Consider the following 27,314-nt stretch of genomic DNA (forward strand, 5'->3'; position numbering starts at 1 on the left):
AGATTTCTTTGTATCTAACAATCATCCATTAACTGGTTGAGGCCACACTTAACATACTGTATCAGAAAAGGAAGGAACAATGATTAAAGGAACCTCACATTTGCTTTCAAATCCTATGGTAACACGGATCTTTCTGATGAACAAAGAGGCTCCTTTAGCTCCCAAGGGCACAGAAAGATAAATTGCAGTATGAGGCCATGGGTACAGGAGACAAGCAAAAAAAGGGTAGAGGGAAAGAGTCAAATCTATAATGATGTACTTTTTAACAGCCAGAGCTCACATTTATAACCCTAATGCTCAGAAGACTGAACCAGGATAATTGGACCAGTGACTACTCATGATTTCAAAGCCAACCTGGACTACCTACTGGGTTCTAGTCCATCTTGAGCTGTAGAATGAGACCTAGTAATAACAATAATAATAATGATAATTTTTTTGTGTGAGGAATGAAGGCCCCTAAGACCCTACTCAAAATCAACTCTGGGAGAATTCCTAAGTTCTGTGTGTCCTAAAAATTTTTTTGGTAGTTGGTTTACACACTAACAGTGCCTTTCATCCTGATCAACAGCTTCCCTATGCTTTTTCTACAGGTAGAAAAAAAACTAAATAAATAATCCAAAGAACAATTTAAAGCTGACAGCTCTGAGTAGACTGGAAAATAGGATTATCTGGGTGGTTAATTCTGAAGACACAGAGCTTGTACAAATGGTTCCTTCAACCTCCACCTCAGAGGACATTAGATGGAGCACAATACTAGGAACAGAGATGGGTGAAGGTGGCCTATGGACCTGTGATGAGATGCCTCATTGACCTGTAAAATTGGTTGATGTAACACTACAGTAATCTATGGATTACTGCTGGTTTCTCTTCACCTATACATTTGTTGATACTGGCAGCAATTAGGAGAGAGCTGACCTTGCTCCCATCTGGCCAGCCCCTATGCCATTCTATATCACTGACCTCACTTTTCAAAGGTGTGCAGAGTTGACACAAATATCTCAGGTTCCTTAGGCACTGAACAATAAAGCCTCAAACATCTTTTTCTCAGTGTCAACAGAAACTCTCTGAGATAAGTTGTAAGGCTGAGCAGCTCAGACAGAGAAAACAATGGAAGTGTCTCTCATACTTATACATACATATCTATAAGCTGTACTGTGGTACCTTCCCTAAACAGCTAAGACCTAGCCTAGCCATCTTTTCCTTTGTCAAGAGGGTAAGGGGATCTCTCTCCACAGGAGTTGTTTGTCAGAGAATCTCTGGAGTTCCACTAAACCACAGACTCTTGTCATTTCTTGTGGTTGCCCACCAGAATTAGATGACGAGATTCTATTACTGAAGACATCACATTCCCTGTCTACAAGAAATAGAGAAATCACTGTATAAATGAGCTGGGAAATTCCTCCTTGCTGTGTGGACTTCTTTGGGCCAGAAGGTTATGTGCAGGCTGTAGCAGGAAACAAGGTACCAATGGTACCACCAAGTTATACATCCTGAAGACTATACAACAGACCTGATGGGCAAGATGTGCTCACAGGTGCAATAGTGACACACGGGTGTGAGAGCAAACAGCTCCTCTCTGATTGGGTTTGGCACAAATTCCAAAGGAGGAAACCCATGCCCAACACTGTAAACCTGACAAAAACCATCCTAAGGAGACCAATCCCGCCCCCCCAGGAAAAACCTATTTGGCTAAATTGTCAGAGTGTCAAACTGTCTTATAAGTGTCTGTGTTTCTTCTACATATAGATAAATGCTAACTCAGCCTTAATCAGAGAAGTCTCTTTTTGCATTGAGTAACAGTAAATAAAAAGACTCATAGGTGCCCAAGGTGCTGAGAAAAAATGATGGATGAAGACTCAGCTCTAAATGAGACATTTACACCACTCCTTCTAATGTTCAAGGAGCATCAATAAAAGAGGGTGGACAGAATGTAAGAACTGAAAGGTGGAGGGAGAAGCTGACAAATGCTATCTCTAGGGCATGATACAGCCATTGCAAGCATGATCTCATAACAGATATGGGTGACTGCATTGGTCCTGCACAAGACTGGGCCTGTCAACAGTCAAACAGGGATTATGGAGGAGCACATGGAACCCTATTGCTTCCACTGAACTACTGGCTACTGATGGATTTTAAGGGAGGGACAGTCGTTTCCACCAGTTATGTTCTCACGGATAAGCCTAGGAGGTTCCAAAGATTGCCTTGGTTGATCTCGATAGATGACAAAGCAAAACAAAAGACAGGAATGTGGGAAAGAGATTTGTAGGAGAAGGTGAGGATTGACAGGTGTAAAAGGGAGATGGGAGGTGAGAATAGTTAGAAAGTACTATATACATGTTTGAAGCTGTCAAAGAAAAAAATTAATTTTTAAAAAGAATAAATGACAAGTAACAAAACAAAACGAATAGGGTATGGCAACATAAAGACTGGCAGCTGGCCCCTTCCCAGTCTCTGGGACACCACAGACTTTCCAGCTTTGCTCTCTGTAACTAAGAAGGGAAATGAAAAAGTGTTGAGACCCAGTAGGTTTAGCAACTTGTAAGCACTTGGTCCTGCTCATTCTTCTCTTCTCTTCTCAATCCTACAGAAAGTTAGATACTTCAACACTGTTCTTGTTTTCTGTCCTACACTGGACCAGGCCTTACTATCCAAAAGAACTGATGCATGGGTACCTAACTATACTCAAAATAAGAGTTGTGCCTAACCTCTCAAGCATGTCTTGAAATATTTATGGGGATGGCATATAAAGTAGTTGTCATTCTCATTATCGTGGAAGGACATTAAAGGTAGCCTCTCCACTATTGCTTAGATTGTTAGTTGGGCTCATCCTTGTAATTCTATGGGCATTTCCCTAGTGCCAAATATTTCTCCTTAAATCTATAATGGCTCCCTCTATTATGGTATCCCTTTTCTTGTTCTTCTCTACTCTTTCCCTATCTCAATTTTCCTGCAACCTTCTCTTTCTCCTAGCTCCCTCTCCCCTCCCTCCATGCTCCCAACTCACTTGGGAGATCTTGTCCCTTTCCCTTTCTCCAGGGGACCATGTATGTCTCTCTTAGGGTCCTCCTTGTTTCCTAGTTTTTCTGGTGGTGTGAATTGTAGGCTGGTAATCCTTTGTTCTATGTCTAGAATCCACATATGACTGAGTATATACCATTCTAGAGCCTTCATCTAATAGCTGAAGGAAGCAGAAGCAGACACCCACAGCTAAACACTAGCCAAAGTCCTGGAATCCAGTTACATAGAGGGAGGAGTGATGAGCAAAGGGGTCAAGACCAGGCTGGAGAAACCCACAGAATCAGCTGACCTGAACAAGGGGAAGATCATGCACCCTAGTCCGATAGCTGGGAAACCAGCATAGGACTGACCCAGACTCCCTGAATGTGGGTCTTAGTTATGAGGACTGGGCCGTCTGTGGGGCCCTCTAGTAATGGATCAGAATTTATTCCTGGTATAGGAATGGATTTTGGGAGCCCATTCCACACAGAGGGATACTCTCTCAGCCTAGACACATGGGGGAGGACCTAGACCCTGCTCCAAATGATATAACAGACTTTGAAGACTCTGCATGGAAGTTTGCTCTCTGGAGAGCAGAAAGGGGATGGGATAGGGGTTGGTGGGGGGAACAGAATGGACGGGAGGGTATAGGAACTGGGATTGACATGTAAAACATGCTTGTTTCAAATTTAAATTTTAAAAATTATCACTAAAAAAATAGTAAACTGGAGAGCCATAGAGGAAGATCCTTAGTCAGTCACTGGTCTCTGAACATACACATACAAGTGAGTGCACGCATACCCACACACATACATACATACATACACACAAATTAAAAATTATTTGCCACTGCTAGGTAGTAAAGAAATATTTATGATACTAACAATAGTATTAGATGGCTATGGTGCTAGCACATGCCTGTCATCTCAGGTCTCAGAAGGCAGAAGCAGGAAGATGTCAAGCTCAAGGTTAGCTTAGGCTGCATAATGAATTGCTAGTCATCCTGGATTCTGAAGGGAAATTCTGTCTCAAAACAAGTAAGAACAATAATGTTAGGTCATTAATGAATCCAAATTTTCCCATAATGCAAGCATTAAGCCATTCATGGAAAGAAATGTACTCATTGGGCTGAGAGACATTCTGGCAGTGAAATGTTTGTTATGCAAGCATGAGGACCTGAGTTAGATTTCTTGAACTGACACAAAAAGATGTAAAAATAAAATCCAGGCAGAAAAGAAGAACAGGTGAAGCCCAGGGGCATACTGATCATCCAGACTAACCTAATCCATTACTTCTAAGCCAGGAATAGACTCTTAGGACTCTTACTCCAAAAAAACAAACAAAACAAAACAAAACAAAAAAAAAACCAACAAGATGAACAAGATGAACAGTGTCTAAAGTATGACATTTGAGGTCATCCTCTGGTCTTTACACACACACACACACACACACACACACACACACACACACACACACAAACCAAGACACCAAGATGCAGAGACACACACAGAGAGAAATCTATGTCCACTTTGACATAAGATGCATTTCTACAATGGTTTTGTAAGGTACATGAGTTTCTCAACAGACCATTTTGATCTACACTCTAAAATAAAGTACAGCATTTTTGACCCAGAAACTTACAGCTCTTCAAACCACAGACATATAAACACCAAAGGTCAATCTGAAGTCAGTTTGAGGGAAAATGTGAAAGCATGTGGTGATTGTTAATAAATACACTGCCCTTTAAACTGCGTCAGACTAACCGAAAACTCTGAAAACAGAGTCTTGTTTGATGTTTTCTGGGACAAAGTAATTCTTGAACAGCTTTATTTAGGACCAATATATAATTTATCTTCTGGATCCCAGATACAGAAAATACTTGTAAAAATTTTAAAATGTGCCTTTTGTGTATATATATAAAATATTTTCTTGTCATTATTTCCTAAAGATACAGAATAATATCTAGAAACACAGCATCTACATTGTGTCAGATATTATAAATAATACAGAGATGATAAAGCTTACAGAAACATGCAGAAATCATAAGCAATGCCACAGAGAAGCATACAGATATTGGTTTCTAGAGGTCCTGGAGCCAATCACTTCCCCTATGGCTACTGATGGGCAACACAAGTCTGTGAGTATTGTTTTGAAAGACACATTAGCCTCTTCCCTGATGTCATAGTGGCACTGAAGAGAAAAACAAAATAAACAAACAAAAACCAGGGTGATCCCTCATGTGTACCTGCAAGCCCAGGTACAGTGACATAGTGCCATGTTGCTCTCTGTTTTGATTTTAGACACTTTCTAAATTTGGATTGCTTATATACTTGTCTGGCTCCCTCTGCCATCTATGCAGCTTCCCAGTCACAGCAGGTGAACTCTCAACTACCTCTCCTCTTGCCTTTAAGCAAGCAGCACTATCTCAGCTTGGTACCACCACCTCTAGGATTCTTCTCCCAGGAAACAGCCTCATCTTTCATTATCCACTTAAACCCAACTTCCCCCAAAGCTGTCACATCACTTCCTGATGGTGGGATTATCTAGTTAACCTTGTGCCCCACCCACCTCTATTGTAGAGCCCATAATAGTGGACATCCAACATTGTATACATTGTATCATTTTACCCTAAGGCAGTCCTACTGCCTGTGAAAACCACTTCACTAGGTGGCAAATGAACGGATGGATGAGTAGAAGCATGATCACCATAAAGTAAGCCTTGTGGAGTCATCAGTGTCAAATAACCTTCATTCGTGCTGTTCTCACACACAAAATCCAGTAATCACTTCAAGAGATGGCTCAAACTGTAAAATGCCTGCCACATAAGAACACGCACATGCATTCATATCCTTAGAAGTACTGTTTAAAGAAGGGGTGGGGATCGGGAGGAGGAGAAGCAGCAGCTAGGTGTGATCATAGACATGAGGAACCATAACACAGGGTGGGCAGAGCAAGTGGAACACCAGAACTATCTGGCCAGACAATTTAGCTAATTGGTAAGTATTGGCTTCAATAGCTGATGCCATCTAAAACAAAAACTGGGCTGAATAGATGAGATGGCACTGAGGTTAAGAGCACTGGCTGCTCTTATAGAAAACCAGGGTTTGGTTCCCAGCACCTACCTGGCAGCTCAGAAACATCTGTAACTCCCAATTCAAGGGAATCCAATTCCTTCTTGTGGCCTCCGAAGGCACACATAGGATATACATGCATGCATGCTGGCAAAACATCCATATATATGCAAAACTGTTTTTAAAAAACAACATGCTAAAAAATAAGGGGGAGAGCAATCTGAGTAAGACATTCAGCATTAACCTGTAATCTTCATATGTGCATACACACATATATGTATACACACACATATATACATGCACACATGAAAATACATACCTCTCCATACTGATACCGTCATACGTATATGAAAACACACACATATACCCACATCCATCCACACACACACATAGCACATGCCTCCCAACACCTGTACACACACACACACACACACACACACACACACACACACACACATACACACACAAATAAATTACATAATAAAATAAAAGCACCTTCAAATTTTGAATCCACAGGCACTCTTCCACTTTGAACAAAGGAGACCAAACACAGATGTGTGATTCTCAAAGAACAGTTTGAATATCAAACTACACAGTGTTTTTTTCACAACACAATCACAATGGTTTATTATATTCATGTTATAAGCCATTATCTTCAAAATGCTGCAACAAAAAGAGAGGGTGGAAAATGCTAGTAGAATTGCTTTGGTCTATTTTATGAGAATATTATAAACATCTCATGAAAGAGTATTAACATTTGGAGCCATCTAATAAATACTAAGAAAACCTTCAAAAAAAAAAAAAAAAAAAAAAAAAACAGTGAGTATATGGGGCAAAGGTCAGCGTCTCTTGGTAACCAAGAAACCTAATTTTCTCAAAAAGAAAGAAAGAAACCCTACTCTTCCCCCAAACAAATGGCCTGAGGCAGGAGAATGGCCCATTTTCAAATTATAAGCCCACTAATGACTACTTCTGTGCAAGAGAAAATGGTCTGTTAGCCTGAGTTCAAAGGGATTTACACAAATTTGCAGAAAGAGCCACAGCAGGGCATTAGAATAAGCAGCTGGCTGGGGCCCACTAACCTTCTTCAACTTGAGCTCTCTGAGGAGAGGCCATCAGTGTGCCTGCACATGGTCATATTCTCTCTGCTAAAAAGTTTTAAGATTTTTAAAATTGCAAAACTGGTTAATACACTTGTGTTTATAGAATGCCAGCTTCATCCACTGATGCTCCTGTCAGTCCTCAGACAAGAGAGCAGGAGATGCCATCTAAGGAGTCTTTCCATTGATCTTTTTCTGGACCCACTTTCCATGCTTGCCTCCAGAGAATGGGAAATTTCTTCCTGTCTGTGTTTAACTGGAGGGATCACTCCTTACAGAGCAGACCCTCAAATCCTACCCCGAGGCCCTGGCCTGTCTCTCAGAGTTTTTGACTTTTAGTTTTCCCCATTCTCTGCTCACTTCCACCCATTCTCTGGCTTCCATCTGCAGCCAAGTCCTCATTTAAAACAAATTGAGACCATGCTGAGACAAAGACTTAAGCAATGCAAACACAAGGACCCCAGTTTAACCCCCAGACCCAGCTTTAAAAATTGGTCTGCTGGCCAGGTGGATGCCTAAGGCTCATTAGCCAGTCAGCCTAAACTATTTGGCAAAGTCTAGGGTGGTTGAGAGACAGACAGGCAGACAGATTATTAATTAGGGTAGTGGAAAGCACCTAAAGTTGTTAGTTGTCCTTGGTCAACTCTTCTACCACCCCCACCCCCAACACAAACTGAACCCAAAGAAAAGACAGAATAAATCAATACTTTTAGAATCTTTAGGCTCATTAACTATAAGCATATATTTTTATATTCAGTATTAAACAGGGAATGTCCTAATTCCTCAATAGTTTCTAAGGCTTTGTCTTGGGCCATCCTACCTTTTGCCCCAAACATGACAAATAACACACAAATTTGGTATGATAAATGCTATATACAATTAGGTGCATGAACTGAGGCAAATGAAATAGCTTATCAAAGTCTCTCTTCATCTTGTTACATGGGATACACACGGTATTCATCTCATTAAGATATGTTGACAACTCAAGTGCTTACAAGACAGTAAGCATCTTACCAACATGTTGTGATCATTATGTCTTTATCCAAATATTTTATTGACAATACTTGGTTTTCGAATTTATGAACTCATCTCTATCTTATTTGTTCATTGGTTGTTTGGATTTATTTTTGAGAATGGCTCTCACTAAGTAGCACAGGATTATCTTCAAATCTTCAATTCTGCCTCGGCTTCCCCAGGGTTAGGGTTATAGGCATATGCCACCAAGCCTGGCTACCTCTGCATATTCTTCACACCCTTCTTGACTTCAGGATGTGGCATCAGGGACATGATGACACAGACACCCTTGAAATTCTAGTGCCCTCCCTCAATCCTCCAGTCTCATCCCCATCTGTCACCCCATGCTCCCTAATGTCAGGCACACAGCGATTTACCATCTCAGAATTGCACCATCCACTTACATGGTTTGAAATAATTGTTGGGATCATTACCCCAATGTTTTCTGGATCTGATATTCTAAATTACAGCATTATTTCCTTTAAACTCACCAAGGGCTTTCTTTTGCTCTTCTAGCACATACTTCCTGCAGGTTCACAGCAACAGCTATTTATGTATTAGTCAGCTGTGCTTTTGTTTATTACTTTCCTGGGACTTGATTCCTACCTCATCTGCTCTTCATTGCAACTAAGTATGAAATCCCGAGCCCATTTAAGTCATAGTACTCAATCAAGTAAATACAAGGTCTTTCAGGAACTCATTTCAAAGCATACCAGTCCAGTCCATCCCGTGATACCAGGAATCTATGGGGCTGCGTGACCTTCCATAGAGCTATCTAGATTGACTCCCTAAGCACATTCTACTTAGCAAAGGAACATAGCTTGCAATAACAACTTGAAAGGAATATGAGCTACACTGTGGTGAATGGGTGAGTATTGTCAAATAAATCAACAAGAAGTGACATGGGATCTTTTGAGGATATTTTGTGCTACAAGCAACAAGTACATAGCAGGGCATCTTGACCTAGGATGTGGATTTCTTCCTGACACAGCTCTTCCTGTAACTGTCAGGGGGAAGATTAAATGGGACTCATAAGGAAGTGTCCTTTTGGCACTAAATTTCTGCAAGCTTGGAGTAATAATTAAGGACTCTATCATGAAAACTGAAAGTAGCAGAATTACTTTAAGTAGGTGTTAGGAAGTAACTCATAGTGGGCAGGTTCTTGTTGAACAAGCATGAGAGTCTAAGTTCAAATCCTCAGCAGCCATATAATAGCTTGGTGATGCAGGATATACAGGTAATCCTAGTGCTGAATGGTCAGAGACAATAAGATGCCTGAAACTCAGTGGCCAAGAAAATATAGCTGAATTGGTGAGCTCCAGATCTAGTGAAGGATTAAGAGCATATCTCAAGAGTGAGGTAGAAAGTAATGGACAAATACTTACAACATTGAGTTCTGGCCTCCATATGCATGCACAAAACTGTGTACATGTATGCACACACACATGTACACACACATACATACACATATGCCAAATATACACAAAACAGTTTTTAAATAATTTTATCATACTATGAAGGATATTTACTCAAGTATATCATTATATATTAAAATGCAAACCTCAGTTTAAATATAGAAGAAAAGTGGAAAATTCAAAAGTGATGAGGTTGATTTACACACATATATGTAAGAAAAAAAACAATTCATATCCTGCTCATATGCAAAGGACTTTATGTATTATCCTATCAGACATTATGCTGCAGAGGTAAACAAACTCTCAGCTATCCTGATGATGTCAATCCTCAGTATCCCCAGGCTAGGCCTTCTATATGTTGTTTGTTTGAGACAGAGTCTTGCAATATAGAGCAAAGTATCGTAAAACTATGTAGCAGAGGCTTACCTTGAACACTGATCACAGGGCTAATATTACTGGTATGTGTTACCATGTCCAACAATAGTTGTAAGCCTCTTACATATCTTGTAAATTTCTAACATGCATGAACTACAAGTTACTGAAGCCCTATAAAAAATTTGTAAGTGTGAAGAAATAGAATAATATAGGGGAAAGACCCATGCTGTAGAGAAAACGAAAATGGGTCTCAATGAATATACTTGTTGAATTTCCTAAGTTCATTTTTTAGGTGTTCTATTTAATAAAACTAATAAAAATATATGATTTTATTGACGCTCTCCAGTATGGCAGCTTTATTACAATAGCCCTAGCAAATTAGCATGCCATTTACATTAGCATGCCACTTACTCGATAATTTTCTTTCAAACTGAACATTGCTTTCATTTGTAGGTGGTAAGGGGCACTAAAGAAAAAGTATGTTTACCACTTCTTTATTTTAAGAGGCAAAAACCTTCTATCAGCAAACCTTCCAGTAACTAGAGAAGGTGTCAAGCTCAGGTTAAGCCTAGAAGATAAAGACCTCAGGTTTAGAAAGACAAAGCCTTCCAAGAAAGAAAGTCTGCTAAACTGGTGACGGTTGATCAGATGGAGGAAGCAGGGTCAGAAAACAGTGTCCTTGTCAGAATGAGCACTGTTCTGTGACAGCGCAAAAGAAAGGAGGATCAGGCACCAAGAACTTAAAGAAATGAGGTGAGGGTAATTGGGATTTTTTGAGAGATAACAGAGTTTTGACATTAGTTCCTAGATTTTTGTTTTCCTCTGTCTCACACCAGTTGGCTGTGGGACCAGGTGGGACAGAAACCTCCATCTTCAATGAGGAGATACAGAAAACCCTAAAGGAATATAATCCTCAGAACAGCAGAGACATGCCTGTGGGCTCATGTCAGGGGACAACTTTCCAAAGAGCTATCACTGTTTTCCCAAGCATGCATGCCTGGAAGACTCAGTTTCTTAATCACCCTGTGATGTATTTCCTCCTTTCTTCTCTGACCCTCAAATGCTCACACAAGCCAAAGGACAGGAGCATGATAAGCTAGGTTCAGTGGCAGGTATGGAACAATGACAAGGTAAAGTGCATTCCTCACCTGTGAGGGTAAAAGTCAGAGAATACCTTCACACTTACTCCAAAATCTAAAAGATGATGACATTTTCATCATCCAATAATTATCAAATGTGTTTCCAGAAACTGATCCATGTGGAGAGCAGTTGTCCCTTCTCACACATATATAAGACAAAAAAAGAGACCCTTTCCTAGATCAAATGAGACTTCTACCTTAGGCAGGATGCCTGTGAAGAACATAAATAATTAACTTGGAGTAACTGATCTTGAGCTGGGTTAATGGAAATAGACATGTTTTTGTAACCTCAGTGTTTAATAAATCTATTTCCCTAGTCACAATGGCTAGTTATTCTGTTTTAGATTATTTGAGTAAATTTCAATTATTCTCACACAGTTCATTCAGTGGATGCAGCTTCTAAAACTTCGCATGGCTTTATCCAAATTGGACATGAATAAAAATAGAAGAAAACAGGGAAAATATAATTCAAAACATATCTGTAAGGCTGAGAAAATAAAAGCACCTGCAAAAATAATTCTTGGTTTAAAAGGGATATATTTATCTTGATGGGAAAAAAGGGCATATGCAAGATTTTTTTAAATGCCCAAATTCACAAAATAGTAATAGACATTTAATCTAGGTTAGTTTATAGGGTAGGTGCTCAAATGCATGAAAAAACACATTCTGAGAGTGAGCACAATTTTTACATAATATATTCTTATCACATACACACAAATATGTTCACACAGACATGTCAAAATTAACATTTCCATAGTGGTATTTAGGCTTGTTTACTCTGTAGAAAGAGCAAGGAAATTTACAAAGGTAAATATTTTTATGTTGACATGCCTCAAAATGATTGTTAAGAGGACACAAAACAGAACCTGCCATTCACAAAATGCAAGCAAATGTCGTATAAGATTGAGAGACATTTACAGGAAATCAGAGGCAGTAAATCTACTGCCTTCTTATTTATAGCTGTGTTTGTGATGAACGCAGGATAACAAGGCAACAAGCCAGTATTTAAGGGCTGAAAGATTTATCCAGCCTTAAACATATCAGTCTCCGCAGGCCTGGAGTCTGTAACCATTATCACAGTTTAATCTGCCTTTGCAAAACAAAACTGAAAAATATACTGCATGTCTCTGTGATTAATCATTTATATTTAAAGCCAATCTGAATGAATATAAAAGATCCAGAGAAGAAGAACCGAGAACACTGGTACACGGAGATGATGGAATTTGTTTAGAATACCATGTTCTGAAAGTGTCATGCAACCTTCTGTTAAATATTTGCTTCATTCCATTTTGTCATTCTGATTTGCATTCTGGAAGCCCTTAGAAGCTACAGGATTACTGAATTACAACCACAACATATGTTGGTGAGCCAGAATCCCAGATGAGTGCCCGAGTCCTTCCCTGCCAACCAGAGAGAATACTGGTCTTTGAAGATTCCAGGGGAAAAAAAAATAAGTGGTGTGGTTTCATCAGCCTGAACTCACACAATGAGCACTAGTCAGCGCAACTCAAGGACCTACAAAAGCCATCAGTACAAACAGTTAGTGAATCTTGGCCAAACATGGCAGGAGCCTATAGGGAATCTCAGATGGCAAAGTACCCTGAATGCAAAGTGGCTTTACTGTGTGTGTAACCATCAAACCAAAGCAACAGCAACATTGGCACATGGACCCCTGAGCATTTGGTGTGCATCTTCAGAAGACTGCCAGGTACGACAATGCAGGCTGGGGGAATATGTGTCTTTAAGAAAAATGGAAGAGGACGAGGAGGGGAAATAGGGGGAGAATAAGAAAGACACAGAAGACGGAGTGAGGTGGGAGAAATGACAGAGAGAGTGAGGGAAGAAGGGGTATGAGGGGGACAGAGAGATGAAGGAGAAGAGGATGCGGAAGGGGGAGGAAGAAGGGAGGAAGGGAGAGGCACACAAAAACTAACTGCAGAATAAGCATTAACATTGTCCTCACACTGTCGTCACAGCTGCCTCACTTTCCATGACCACACTCATGCAGATACGCACACTTTCCCTTAACCGTGGCAGTATCCAAGAATTTATACAATCAGGGTTTCTTACCCTCTTACTAGAAAAGAACAACACAAATGTTCTACCCTTCCATGCCAGGTAGGCTCAGCCATTATTCCTAGTTCAGTTGTTTTGTTTTGTTTTTAATCTTTCAGTAAAGTAGTTTATCCCACTCAGGTTCTGGTGTTAAAAAAATTTTTTTTTTCTTTCTAAACAATAGCCCTTGAAGAGTTTATCTTCTTTCTTTGGATTTATTTTAAAAAAAACAAAAAACAAAAAACAAACAAAAAACAAAAACTTGATCCCTGTAATAAATTAAGAAATAATGAGAAATGAAAACTGGTCATCCATTCATCTGTTCTAAACACAGCCAAAGAGCACTGACAACCTCAGTACCTACACAGAGCTTATATCAGGACCAAACACAACCTCAGTACCTACGATTATCTTAACAGTACAAGATAACAGGGCTTTTGTGTACTCAATACCTTTTAGCACATAAACAATTTCAACAATGCTCATTGATTTTAATCCAGTGTCTATAAGCCATGTGTAGCACTTTTTGTCCTTTAATCCATTAGCATTAAAGTATTTGTTTTACTTACAAAGCCAAGGCCCCGACAGACTATAAACTATTTCTGAAGTAGCCTCACATAAAATGAGGTGTAATGTTTGCCTAACCTCACCCAGATTCATGACCTGGATGATTTCTGGGACCATGTCAGCTATAGTCAGCTCTTCAAACAGACTGGCACAGGCTACAGATGATTCACAGGCAAGTTCATTTCTGTTTGTTTAACACAGGATGGAGGCTTCCAGAATCCTAAAATCCTAAATTTTGTATATTCCTGCAAATTCTTGAAAGGAGGGAAAGAAACAAAAACTCTTCAAAATATGTCTGTCCTTCTCGTTACCGACGGGAATGGCGGGATACACTGAAATGGGACACTAACTGAGAATCAAAGCTGGATGAAATTAAGGGATGCTGGCATTTAAAAAGGCATGAAGCTGAGCTGGGGAGACTGGTCAGTGGAGAAGAATGTTTGCAGCTTAACCATAAGGACCTGAGATCATATCTGAGCACCTTTGTTAAAAGCTTGTCATGGTTACCAAGGATCCCAACACCATGTGGTGTAAAGATAGAAGAACCACTGTGGGCTTGCTATCCACAAGCCTAGCATCAGGTTCAGGGAGAGACCCTGGATCAAGGGTTAAGATAGACAGATAGACCAGGACTCCCAACATCCTCTTTTAGCCTCCACATGTACCATACACAAATAGGCAGAAGCACCACTTGCTCTCTCACTTGCTCATTCACTTTCTCCCTCACACACAGTAAATAAATAAATAAATAAAAATAAATCAGAACACATAATGCAACTCTAATACTAAGTCTATCTATCCCCATTTTCCTCTAAAAAAGTTCAGAGTTGAGATGACTTAGTATCTTCATATGCTTTATGGATTTGAGACAAAATGTTCCCATAGCTGGGTGGTGGTGATACACACCTTTAATCTCAGCACTCAAGAGGCAGAGGCAGGAGGATCATGAGTTCAAGGTCAGCGTGGTCTACAGAACTAATTACAGGACAGACAGGACTGTTACACAGAGAAAGCCTGTCTTGAAAAACACAAACAACAACAAAATGTTCCCACAGGATCATCTCATGAAACCCTTGATTCCTATGGCTGATGGCGCTGCTTTGGGGCTGGCATGGCTACAGAGGGGAGTCATGGGGGCTGTGCTTGAAAGTGACATCTCCTTCCCGTCTCAGGCAGAGCCCTCTGCTTTTTATCTTCAAACACATGAGCAGTCTCTGCCACATACTCCTGCCACCAAGAAGACTGACATCTCCTAAAACTGTGACCCACTCCTTTTCTCCCTCAAGTGGCTTTGTTAGGAATTCTCTTACCACAGTGAAGACAAGGAGCTAATATAGTGTGTCTCATCCTAAAAACAATGGTGTTAGTTTCCTCCTGAACTAAACAAGTTAGACATTTGTGATAGATTTCTACTAATCTATGCCTTTTTGTTACAAGAGAGTGCAATGTCACCAAAGAAGAAAATAATTTGGGGTAAACTGCCTAGATTCAAATTCTCAGTGCAATCTTCCCTATGATGTGACCGTGGCAAAGTTACTTCCTTTCCCTGTGCCTGTTTCCTCAGCTGTAGAATGACACTCCAGACACAATAACATTTAATAAACATCAACTGTCAGTACTTCTCCAAAAATGCTTTGTTTCTTATTGGTGTATCTGGACAATTGCATTTTTAATGATAGTAGTGAATGGTTAAATAGTGTGTATTTGCATATTTCTAATTAGCATACAAGCTTTAACTCCTGTAATGCTTAAAGATAATTTCTTTTGGAGGGGGCCTATTTGCATATCATAGATGTCAAAAGGCAGAGTTATTGAGGAATTGGTATTACCTAAAGACATTGTATTCATGTATGAAATTACCAAATAATAACAAAAGGTTATTTATCCAAAGGCCAAATATAAATGGTAGAGGCAACACTCAGACTCAGGATTTCCTGCTTCTGGAGAAAAACCATTTGGAAAAAAATTTCACAAGATAATAATTGATTTAAAAGAGAAATATGAAAGTTATGACTTTGTAATATAGTTCCCATAGAGCACACCAAGGTTTAATAGATTACCCACAACATAAACAAATGAGACAGAATAAACACATGATTAAGTTGCTTTCCAATCAACAATTTAACAAACTACAGGTCAGGACAGGTGCTGCATTGTCTGATGCAGAATGTTAGGTAGTCCATCACATTACAATAGCTCACACAGAGAGAAGGAAGAGTCTAGCGTGAACTCTTTCACCACCCTCTCATGGGAAATCCCACTGATATTTGTAATAGACAGCCAAGAAGCCTGCAGGCGAAGGCCCCTTCAGGACACAATCCGAGCCCAGATCTAGCATGAAACTGATGTACTGGAGATACACTTTTCAACAGGGTCAGGAATGAGTCATCCTTGAATCCCTGAAATAACACTGACTTCAAATAGGTTCCCAAGGCCAGAAAGATGGTTGCACGGTTGGGTAATAGGGGAAAGGGTAACAGACAAAGTGGAACCTATGCCTAGGACTGAAGTTGTTCTTCCTGATAGTTGTAATTTTACTTCAAAGCCCAAAGCAGAAACTCACTTATAGGCATTTATTTTCTTAAGAATAAGGATTATTTTTAAAAATTAAGATTAGTTAGAGAAACACACACACAAACTCCATGGAGAAACTACAACAGCAATCTGAAAAATTAACCACAGGTTAATTTAGCCTCTTGTCATGTTGTAATAGATCCTAAAACATTTCCAATAGTTACGATATTATTTTAAACAAGTATGAATAAACCTAATTATTGTGGCTAACGATACATTTACTATAAAGAGTAATTTAAAAAAACCCTCATTAGATCTTTCAAATTGTATTTATATTTAATAATACTCCCTCGATGTTTTTCAGTTACAGAGAAATTATGACTTAATTATAAACAAATTGATATTAACACCAGAATGAGCAACCAATTCACTGTCAGAGAGTGACTGAGATATAAAATATTGACATCGAGTGCTGGCTACTTGTGAACAAGTGAAATGACCAGATGTTCCTAGAAGTGATGCAAATTGGGGTAGTCACTTTGGAAAACTACTGACTTTATTGAGCATATACACCCCATAGGATGGCATTTTCAGACTATTCGCTGGACCAAAGTGCATCCATATGCATCAATGGTACACCCAAGAATTCACACAGCAGCATTGTCTTATTATTAACCTCAAAGAGAAACAAGCCAGCATCAATCAAGGGCGGAACACGTAAATTAACTGTGGTACATCCCATGCAATGCAATGCTGTACAGCAAAGAAAATCAATCAAGTATTGAAATTTCCACAATGAATAACTGACCAATATGAAGCTGGGTGTAAGAATTTACATATAAAGCAATTTAGTTCACTTAAAATCTCAAAAAACAGACAACGTATATTTATATCAAAAGAAAAGAACTTGGTTGTCTTTAATTAAGAAAGGGAGAACACAGATTGAAAGCAGTCAGATAAGGGATTTGGTGTGGAGTGCTGACTCTGTGGTGGTTCTCTTGAGTACAGTGACCCTGGGCCCCCTGATGTGAGCACATGAGTTACAAACTCCTTGACAAACATACCCCATCATCAAGAAGAGCAAGAACTGAAAGTTAAGCAGGGCGGTAGTCGTTGATCCCAGCACTCAGAAGGCAGAGGCAGATCTTTGTGAGTTTGAGGACAACCTGGTCCACAGAGGAAATTCCAGGATAGCCTGAGCTACATAGTGAGACTCTGTCTTGAGAAGCAAAACACAAAACAAAACAAAATAATTGAAAGTTAAAAAAGAAAGGCCTCTTTCCCACCTCACAAGTAGATCTGTCTCTGTTAGCCTGCTTGAGCAGCCATGCCAGATGTCTGAGTGGTTTAAGCAAGAGAAAGTTATGTTCATATAATACCAGAGCCTGGGGCAAAGACCAAGGTGTATGGTTATTCTCTTATTGGGTCCTCACTGGCCTTTTGATGTATATATAGCCTCCCTGCTGTCTCTTCTGCTCCTAAGGACACTGATATCAAACATGACCTTACTTCTTACCTCATTTAACCCTACTAATCCCCATCCCCTCCACGCAAATCTCAGCAGATTCTATACATGATTTATCAGGAGAAGCAAGCCACCTGAAACAAGTTCCCTGCTTCTCTACTAGTTCTCAAAAAACTACAGAGATCTTAGCATTTTTCTCTATTCTAAGTTGCCATAGCCCCAGTTTCCAAACCATTTAAATATCAGTAGTACAACTACCTACAATTACCCATTTCCCAGTTTCTAAAGCCTGTGTACAATAACATATTTAAAAAGCAAACAAAAAAGAGAATTCTAATGTTTTTCAGGATTACATAGAAATTATTTTTAAATCCAACACCATAATGAATCTAATTGCATCATTTTGTTAAATAATGCCATTATAACCTTCATGTAGTAGAGCATGCCTATGGTCCCAGGTACTTAAGAGGCTGAGGAAGGAGAATAATTTGAGCTCATGAGTTCAATGCCAGCCTGAATACAGCAAGACTCCAAAAAAAAAAAAAGGGGGGGTGGAGAAAAAAATAAATTCAAGCTCTAATGACCAAACACTCCTCTAATATAATATTAATTATCAATACTCCTAGCCACACAGGTACATAACAACACAAGCTATGTGTTTAACAAACTTGTACTGACAATAAGAAGAACATTTGCACATTATAGCATGGTTACTCTTACATTGGCCATAAGATTCTGCAAACACTCCCCCAATCCACTTCTATTAGGGATGTAATCATGTCAGAGTAGGTTTGCTTATTTTCATATGGCAGCAAAAGAGGAATTTTGTTGCAATGGCAATAACACTGTCAAAGCAAAAGTATAATTTCCAACTCCTGCCCCTGCCAGGTTGCTAGGCTTTGCTCCGGGAGGCTGTGAGTGGTTTTCTGATGAGCTGCTTAGATAATTGATCTATGCATACAGAGGACCTCATTCCATTGAGATTCTAGGTGAGAACCTTTACTTTTTGACTCTATTGACTAGATTTGTTTCCTTCTTACATGCTCACATATTCTTTAACAATCTATATCTACATTTAAATGATTGAGCAGCTGCCCGAGTCACTCACAACTGTGTCTCAAGCAAACATACTTTCCTAAGAATTCAGTGTCAAAAAGACATTACAGATAAGAAAAATAAACTCTAGTTCATTCGCATGCAGTGCAGAAATCCCTGAGAGCCCTACCTTCATGTAACTTGAGCTCTCAAATTTTCACACAAGAGGAGCTCATGGTAAAAAGGGGACAACTAGAAGCAGAGGTGGTCTCTCAATCAAGAGCTTAAATGAGCAATGATGGGCTCCAAACTATTCATTCAGATTCACTGTAACTTGCTCACGTGAAATATCTCAGTTTCAACTTTCATCACTTTCCACAAGCTGCTTAGTGTCATCTACTGCCTCACTGCATCTCCTATTCTGAAGGCTCTTAGAGCTCTGTCTGCTTTGTGTCATCCAATGCTCCACCCTGCTGCAATGATTAGAAGTTCTGCAGTTGGGTTATCCATATTCAGATCCATTACCCCAAGGGCAAAATAAAAGTGGGTGCTTGACATGTAAAAGGCTTTGGTTACCATCCCTTTAACAGACTCACCTAAGCTAAATAATGAAATCCCAGGCCCTTCAGGCCTCCTAGAGACTCCAATACAAGTTCTGTGTATGTTATCATCAGACAAGTAAACATGCTGCAAGCTCTTCACACTGTGCCCAGCTCCCTGACACCAGCAGATCTAGGATGGATCACACCTAGAGAACCACACTCGGTTTGATCTTTTTCTTTCTAAATGTTCCTTTGCAAACAAGTTTCCCTCATTAACCTACTATCTATCTATCTTTTTTTTTTTTTTTTTTTTTTTACTTCCCAATTGGTGGAGATCTAGAGATTGAATTCTTTTTCCACTTGCCTAAAAGTTGCTTGATATGCCCTTTGGCATATTCAAGTGGTGCAAGAGGATGGCTGGGCAGGGATCACCTGAACGTATATAAGGAATATTACATATTATTGATATGGAATCAGTAACTATACACATAGCAGGCAGACATATTTAAAATCATGGTATATTGTGACAAATAAACCTGAATTAAACTCGTGCAGACAATGTCACAGAAAGTCATCAAACTCAACTGGGATAGAAAGAGGGCAAAATTCTACCACAGTTTACTGATGTGAAGACTGCTTCAATTTCTAAAAACAGCCAAGAGCTAAGATACACCTGAAGCCATCATCTAATCCATTTAACCTTAGGTGTAAGAACCAAGGATAGTTTTCTCTTTTCTTAATCGAAAGCCACAGGGAGAAGGAAGAGGAGGAAGAAGGAGAAGGAAGAGGAAGAAGAGGAGGAGGAGAAGGATGAGGAGAAGAAGGAAGAGAAGGAGAAGGACAAGGAGAAGGAGAAGAAGAAGGAGAAGAAAGAAGCTAAAGCAATACCCATACTGCCACATCATAGTTGTGAGCATGGATGTCCCTACCCCAAAGACTGTCAAAACCAAAAACTCATTCTATTGTAGCATTTCTGTCTTTCTGTGAGAAGAAATGCTCCATAATGAATTCTGCAGCTGATTCTCCCCAACTTGCCAGGCAAGAATGCAATTATTATTCAGAGTCAGACTTGAAGCATAAATATTTTCATTAGGACATTAAACTGCACGCGTTTCACTTCGATTTCAAGTAAAAATATTGCATAAATCTTCAGAATGCGAATTTAAAAACCACTCAAAAATAAAATTGCATTTTAAATATACTTCTTAACATCACGGACTTGAAATATCCCTTACCTGGCGGACAAAACTGTTTGAGGTGGTGTCTGATGATGTGCTTCCATCAGAGCCTTTAAACCTATTTTTCCTCCTGGCTCCTTTTCCATATGACTACATAAAAGAGAGAGAGAGAGATAATCATAATCTTCCACAGGAATCTAGCCCCATTCAAGAAAATGTCAGAATCCCAAATTGGTAATAACTTTGCTATTGTATGGGCATCAATGGAAAATTAATATTGGGGAACTATTTAAACTTCTTTTAGATCCATAAGTACATGGAGGCAGAGTCTAGACACAGCACTTAGTAATGGGTATACTGAGGCAGTCAATATTCACTAAGATATTTTAGCACTCGAGAAGGAAATCCATTAAAGATAAAACATTTTTAAAAGTAATTTATAAACAAAAATTTCAAGGTAAGAGCAGGAGAAACAAACAGGGTTTCTTACAATAACAGAATTGAGTTGAGCACAAGCATTTACCGAGACACTTGCTTTTCTATTCTATTTCTGTTCTAGAGTTCACATTTGGCACTCTGGCCATAAACTACGCATGAGCTGATGTGAATTATAAGCAAGAGAAGTCACTGCAAGCATTAGACATTAAAACAAGGGTATCGTTCTTACAGATTTGAGGAAAACAGTTTATTCTGCCATCTAATGTGTGTGGGAAAATACTTAAACCTTGAGTTTTAGATTTAAATATATAGAGATGGGAATCTTGTCTATGGCATACTTTGAAAAAAAATCTATAAGTTTCAAGCACTACTTTTATCTTCAAGTGTGATTATTTTTAGGTATTAAACAAAAGGATATTTTGAGGGGTTGTTTTTAAGAATTAAGTGAAATGAAAATCCCTAAATATAATTCAATGGTAGAATGCTTACCTAGCATGTGGGAGGACCTCTGTTACACACACACATACACACACAAACACACACACATACACACACACACGACGGGGGGGAGCAGAGACAGGACAGAGAGACAGCAAGAGGGAAAGAGAGATTTATGAAATTTAAGGCAAGAGAAGAGCTAGCTCACAATAAGTGTTCATATACTATACAAAAACTGGAAGTCACATAAGGGCTTGGAAGTGGAAGGGACAGCCTGAACTAAAATACATGACATCAGATATTGGTTAGATTTATAGAGACTTCATTAAATGATCAAAAGTCATGCAATCTGCCTATTAAAAACCATCATACTCAGGTTTTGAAAATGCTACTTGATTTGATTGCTTATAAGGCTTTCATAAAGCTAAAAACATCCTGCAAAGTATAATATATGTAGCACTTATGCAGGCTCAAATCTATTGTGAACATTTGTGTTCTGAGTCATTTAGATGGATTTACCATCAGTGAGAACGTGTTGCAATATTAAAGAAAAGATTCTTAAATATGTTTGTTCCGTGCCAAGTGTCTCAGGGCTTTAAGTAATACAAACATGTTTCTGTGGCATCTGATTAACTCTCAACTTTGTAAAAGGAAAGAGGAGCGGGGCTGGGTTTTCCTGTGACATATAAGGCTCTTCTCACTTCACAGCTTATTCTTCTTACTTATATAAACACTACTCGGCAAACTGTTGAAAAATAACATTCTTTTAACAACACTCTTCCTTTTCCAATTATTTCTTAAAAGTTTCGACAAAGCCATTTTACCAGACCAAAGTAGACTAAAATGAAGTATGAAAATCCCCTACATTTTTAAATATTTCATTATTCCATATGGAAAATTCCTTATTATGTTTAATTTTATAAGATATAGCATATTTGTTGAGGACACATGTGAGCAGTCTATGTAAAACACATTATTTATTCTCTTGAAGAGTATGTTATTTTTTGAGAACAAAGACAAAATATAATCTTGTTGTTTTTCTCTTCCCTTTTGGTACCATTTTGAAATGACTAGAAAACAACAATTCTATTACTCTTTATTTTATCATTTGAATGATAACAATGCTTGTTCTTCAGCTGCATGGGTGTCTTAAGCTTTTTCTAGCTACTCCAAATTTCACAATCAGCCCCATGAGAACAGAAGACTAGTGCTGAAGATAGCCGCTGTTTTTAAAAAAAAGGAAAGAAAGGGAGGGGGAAGGAGGGAGGGTGGGAGGAAGAGAGGAAGGATAGATGACAGATAGACACATTCAAAAATTCATATTAATTTTTCTAATCTCCTGGTAATATTGTTCACAAACATTTTAAGTATACTTCGCTTTCAACAGAATATATGTGCTATGAATTTTTCAGTTTTCAACTGTTTTATACACAGTTTATACTCTACAAAAATATGGCATACTAAGTTATATGCAAACTGTTATTTCTTAGTTCTTATGTGTGAATGATGCATGGGTGGTGTATGTGTGTGTAGGTTTGCGTCTGTGTATATGGAGGTTTGAAGATGACCCCCAGCATCAGTCCTCACTTTACCACAAGAGACAGTGTCTCTTGTGGTATACTGAGGTGGAGAGCAGGCTAGCTGGTCCATTAAGCTTCTGTGGATTCTCCCACCCCTGCCTCCCATTTCCCTGCAGTGCAGGAGTGCTGGGACTACAGCTGTGTGTCACCAGGTCTACTTTTACATGGCGTCTGGGGGTTCAAACTCAGATCCTGATGCTTGCATGGCAAGGGCTTTATCCACCGAGCCATCTCTCCAGACTCTACTAGTAGATTTTACACTCTCCCTCAATCACACATATCTTTAAGGAGTGTCTAAAAGCATTTAAACATTTGGAATTGTATAGTGTTATAGGAAGTTGCTATTTGGAGCATGTCATATTTATTCGAGCCAAAATAAACCAATATGCTCATTTATATCTCAATCCTGTTATTTTACTCATTTCAGCATAACTGTATTTTTTTTCACTGTCTAAAGGCCTACTCCACAGAAATTATACTATAAATCTTTCCTGGAACCTATGTCTGGGGAGTTCATATGCCCTAAGGGAGAACTCCCTGCTACTGTTATGCTAAACCAAGTGTGCTCAGCCATAAAGACATCAGTATCACCTCCCACCACCAAAACCCAAAGAACATCACAGAATTAGAGGTAGAAGAATGTAAAAGCCAGACAGGTGCTGGAAAAAAACAAAACAACAACAACAACAACAAAACATGACTCGTGAGCTCACTACAGCTATGGATACCTGCACAAGACCTGCATAACACTGGGCCCATCAACATTCCATCACATAATGGGAAGTGCTCATGATGCCCCATCCCTCTCTGAGGGATTATTGATGCTAGTGGTGGTTCAAGGAGGAGGTATCATTTTCTTTAGTGTTGTAGCCACTGAGAAGTTCATGTTTATGCAGTCAATCCTAACTAAACTGTGAGTTGCATGCACAAAATCAAGCAGGAGAGGGACTTCTTGGGAAGAAGAAAAGAGAATGAGACAGAGTAATAAGAGCAAAAAAGTTCTAAAACCTATTATGTATATGTATGAATCTGTACAAAAATAAATGCTTTCTTTAGTCCAATGCATACTTAAAATTAAGTCCATTTTGTATGAAATGACTTGCTTCTTAAAATTAATTTATACCCTGGAAATTTTGGGCTCAAAATGAAGAGAAACTATAAAAAAGAGGAACCCTATCCCCAAATGGAGGGCATGTAAGAACTAAACAATATTTAGTTAGCTATATTTGGAAAAGGAACAGCATTTCCTTGATTTTCTACTTTAGGCACAGCTATCTGCATAAACAATGGTTTCTCAATGCTGGTTAGCAACTATATGACACCTAATATTTAAGACAGTTAAGCATTAGAGCAGCTCCAGTTGAAAAGAGGAAGAGAAAGAAATGAGTTTGGATGGAGTGCAAAAGGCTACCACAAGCTCTGCCAAACACATGGTCTCTCTGACTCCTTCTTGGAACGCCCCAACAGTCACTCATTTATGCTGAGAATGGTGTTGACATGCAGCTACATAAAACTAAATTGTGTCATTATAGTAAGGGAGAGGCACATAATTAGGTTGTCTAAACACATCAAAGATTCAGCAATTAGAACAAAATTAAGAAATTTACACAAGCATATTTTAAAAGACATTCAAAATACATGGTGAATTCAGTGCCCGCTTTGTGCAAATAATCTTCGACACTGGTTAATTCTCAAAAAACAGATTTGTTTTGAAAATCAGGAGGTAAATGCTCATGTTTGCAGAGGTAGCGAAAGTCTTACTTTTGAAGAGTGAAGGGAACAGTAATAGTTAATTATGGACATTTCAACAGGGCAAACAAAGTTCTCATGATAGTCCCTGGGGACAGCTTTAAGAAAGATGTGTGTGCTTGATGCTTTTATGTGACAAATTGCTGTCCATGGGCAAAATGCTGGGGACTAAAATTAGTTTGCTTCCACTCAATTAGTCTTTGCTGACATTCATCCCTTTGGATCCCAGACTTTCCTCATCTTGGGGAAAATGTCAACATGACCAAAATTATTGAAGAGGGATCCTAAGTCCTCTTGTTAAGCAACACTTGACTGTGAACAAAGACCTTAGGTCCTCTACTAGGTGAAAAGTAGATGAGATTGCTTCCTTAGGGAAAAAGAAATACAATTGGTTTTCCTATGGATCCAGCTCACTCCAAAGCAGAACCAGAAAGCGATACCAACACAGCTCTCTGGGGTGAGGTCTGGCAGGTAGAATAGGAAAGAGGCAGTTGTCCTAGAAGTAAGGTTAACCCAGGGAGGGCCTGAACAGAAAAGGAAGAGGGGGAAAGGCCAGGGACAGGTGTGTCATTTTTTCACAGTACCAGGCTTGGAAAGATTCCCGAAGAAGGCTCAGTTGCTTTAAGAAACATAAATAATTGTAACTCTCTGTAATTGTGAAACAAATAATATGCAGTGCTTGTCATACATGGTCAGTAGAACACAAATTTAACTGAGTGTCACAAAATTGAAAAGTACTCCTCCCTCTTTAGAGGGTTAACATATTTAGCCAAACTTTCCTAGAAAAGGTCAAGACTACATACTGTATATTACAATGGAGGCAAAGGCAGCAGCAGGTAGATTATAGAACAGGAAGAGAGACTATGGATATGGATCTGTAAGAGAGTGCTTTCCTAGAATGTTCAAAACACTAGGGTCCTTCTCCAGCTCCACACATTGGGGGTTGGGAGAGAACAGTGGAAGGAGGGGCTCAAATTAGAACAAGTAAACTTTACATCACTCAAATATTATATTTGGAATTCCAAAAGCACTCAGAATTTCTGATTGGCATGATTTTTCAATTGCTACAAAACCCTGACACTAATACCTTCAACAGGAAAACAACCAATCCTAGGAATGAGGGTTCAAGTAACACCTTTGTGTAAGTAACAATAGTTAGACACAGTAAGGACCTAAGTGTGTTCCTGGGGAGCAGGACTAACTTGGTCATGGAAGGAAGGCTACCACTCTTCTGATAAAGTCCTTTGCTACAGCAGGTCAGGATGTTGCCATGACCAGACTGTGTTTCTATGGTGTGCTGAAAGGCAGCTGGGGAACTGGCTGGGGCGGAACCAGCTGGGATCTGTTGCTAGGAGCAAAACAAACAGGCCCTCTGCTTCCTGTCCATTGTCAGGTATGACTGGAGATGCTGGCTGGCTACTGGCTCTTTGAGACCTAATTTGCAGAGTGCCTGTTCTGTTTCTAGTCCATTTCCTCTTCTGTCACTATCTTATTTTCAATCCTTCTCATCTGCTTCCCATCCACGCAGCCTTCCCAGGAGCTTTTCAATTCCTTAGAGAAGGACCAGCTATGATTTTTAGAATTTTTAGAACAAGAATGGGAGCCACCTATGTGGCTCATTAATAGCCACAGTAACAGGAAAAATTAATTACAACAGTGTCTTCCTTGTATTTAACTCAACAAAACAAAATACTCTCACCTCAATATATATTCAGTTTAAGAGCTATTAATGGAGATATGTCCTGTTTATTATTTGCACAGTGAGTTTTGGAAACCTCATATGCATTTCATATACACAACACATCTCAGTTGGGCTGGCCACATATCAAGTGATCTGAGGCCACAGGGAAATAGCACCTAGTATAGTAGACCATCAGATTTGAAGCTTGGAGAGCCCTAGAAAACCTTGACTTCCTAGCTCCAGACACACTCTCATACTTCCCAGTCATTATTTAAAAACCAATGCAATCTGATAAAATCAGGATGTTTAAGATTTATATTGACATGAGCTTGTACTTCTCACATAAAAAAATGCATCCACTCTGTTCCTGATGGTGCACTTGGGAGCAGAACTCAAATGGATGAGGGTATTCCATGTCCTTGGACGAAACAAATGATAAAGAGTTTGCAAATCTGTATCTTTCACTTTGCTTCTGTGAAAACTATAATCCTGAGGATTAAAAAAGGAAGAAGCCACTGACTTTTGAAGGCAATGATGGCTGACACGTTTGTGAATGGAGGCTCCACTTGTACATTTTTGGGGGAGAATTATTATTTAGTACCTTCAGCAAAAGGAACAAGATCCCCACACACCAAATAAATAAATAAATAAATAAATAAATAAATAAATAAATAAATAAATTGAGGAAGAAACAAAACAGAAAAAGGTAAGGGGGAGATACTTCCAAAGTAGCCTTCTTTCTCAGGTAGATTTACAGCCAGTCTGTTATGCCCAAAGACTGAAGGGTTGATGGGTTTGCCAAGTTTCCCAGGGACCCTACAATGTCAGGACTTACCAGAAATAAACAATACAACTCTGCCCTCACATAATTCATGTGAGATAAACACAATTAAGTTAAAATTGTTTTCATTTTTAAGAGCCTCCCCCCAAAAAAGCAGGAGAGGATGGACATTTAAACCTT

At 39.1% G+C, this 27,314-nt stretch overlaps 1 protein-coding gene across 7 annotated transcripts in view; it reads right to left on the reverse strand.

Moving 5' to 3' along the window:
- Cacnb2 (calcium voltage-gated channel auxiliary subunit beta 2) overlaps window positions 1-27,314 on the reverse strand; it is a 323,724-nt gene that overhangs the window by 293,628 nt on the left and 2,782 nt on the right. For all 7 annotated transcript variants that reach the window (XM_051205596.1, XM_051205591.1, XM_051205595.1 and 4 more), the window contains exon 2: window positions 20,525-20,617. In XM_051205596.1, coding sequence (XP_051061553.1) covers window positions 20,525-20,617 — 93 coding nt within the window. The remainder of the gene's footprint in view (window positions 1-20,524; window positions 20,618-27,314) is intronic.

The sequence above is a fragment of the Phodopus roborovskii genome, unplaced genomic scaffold (genome assembly GCF_943737965.1).
Source record: "Phodopus roborovskii unplaced genomic scaffold, PHOROB, whole genome shotgun sequence".
NCBI classification, from domain to species: Eukaryota; Metazoa; Chordata; class Mammalia; order Rodentia; family Cricetidae; genus Phodopus; species Phodopus roborovskii.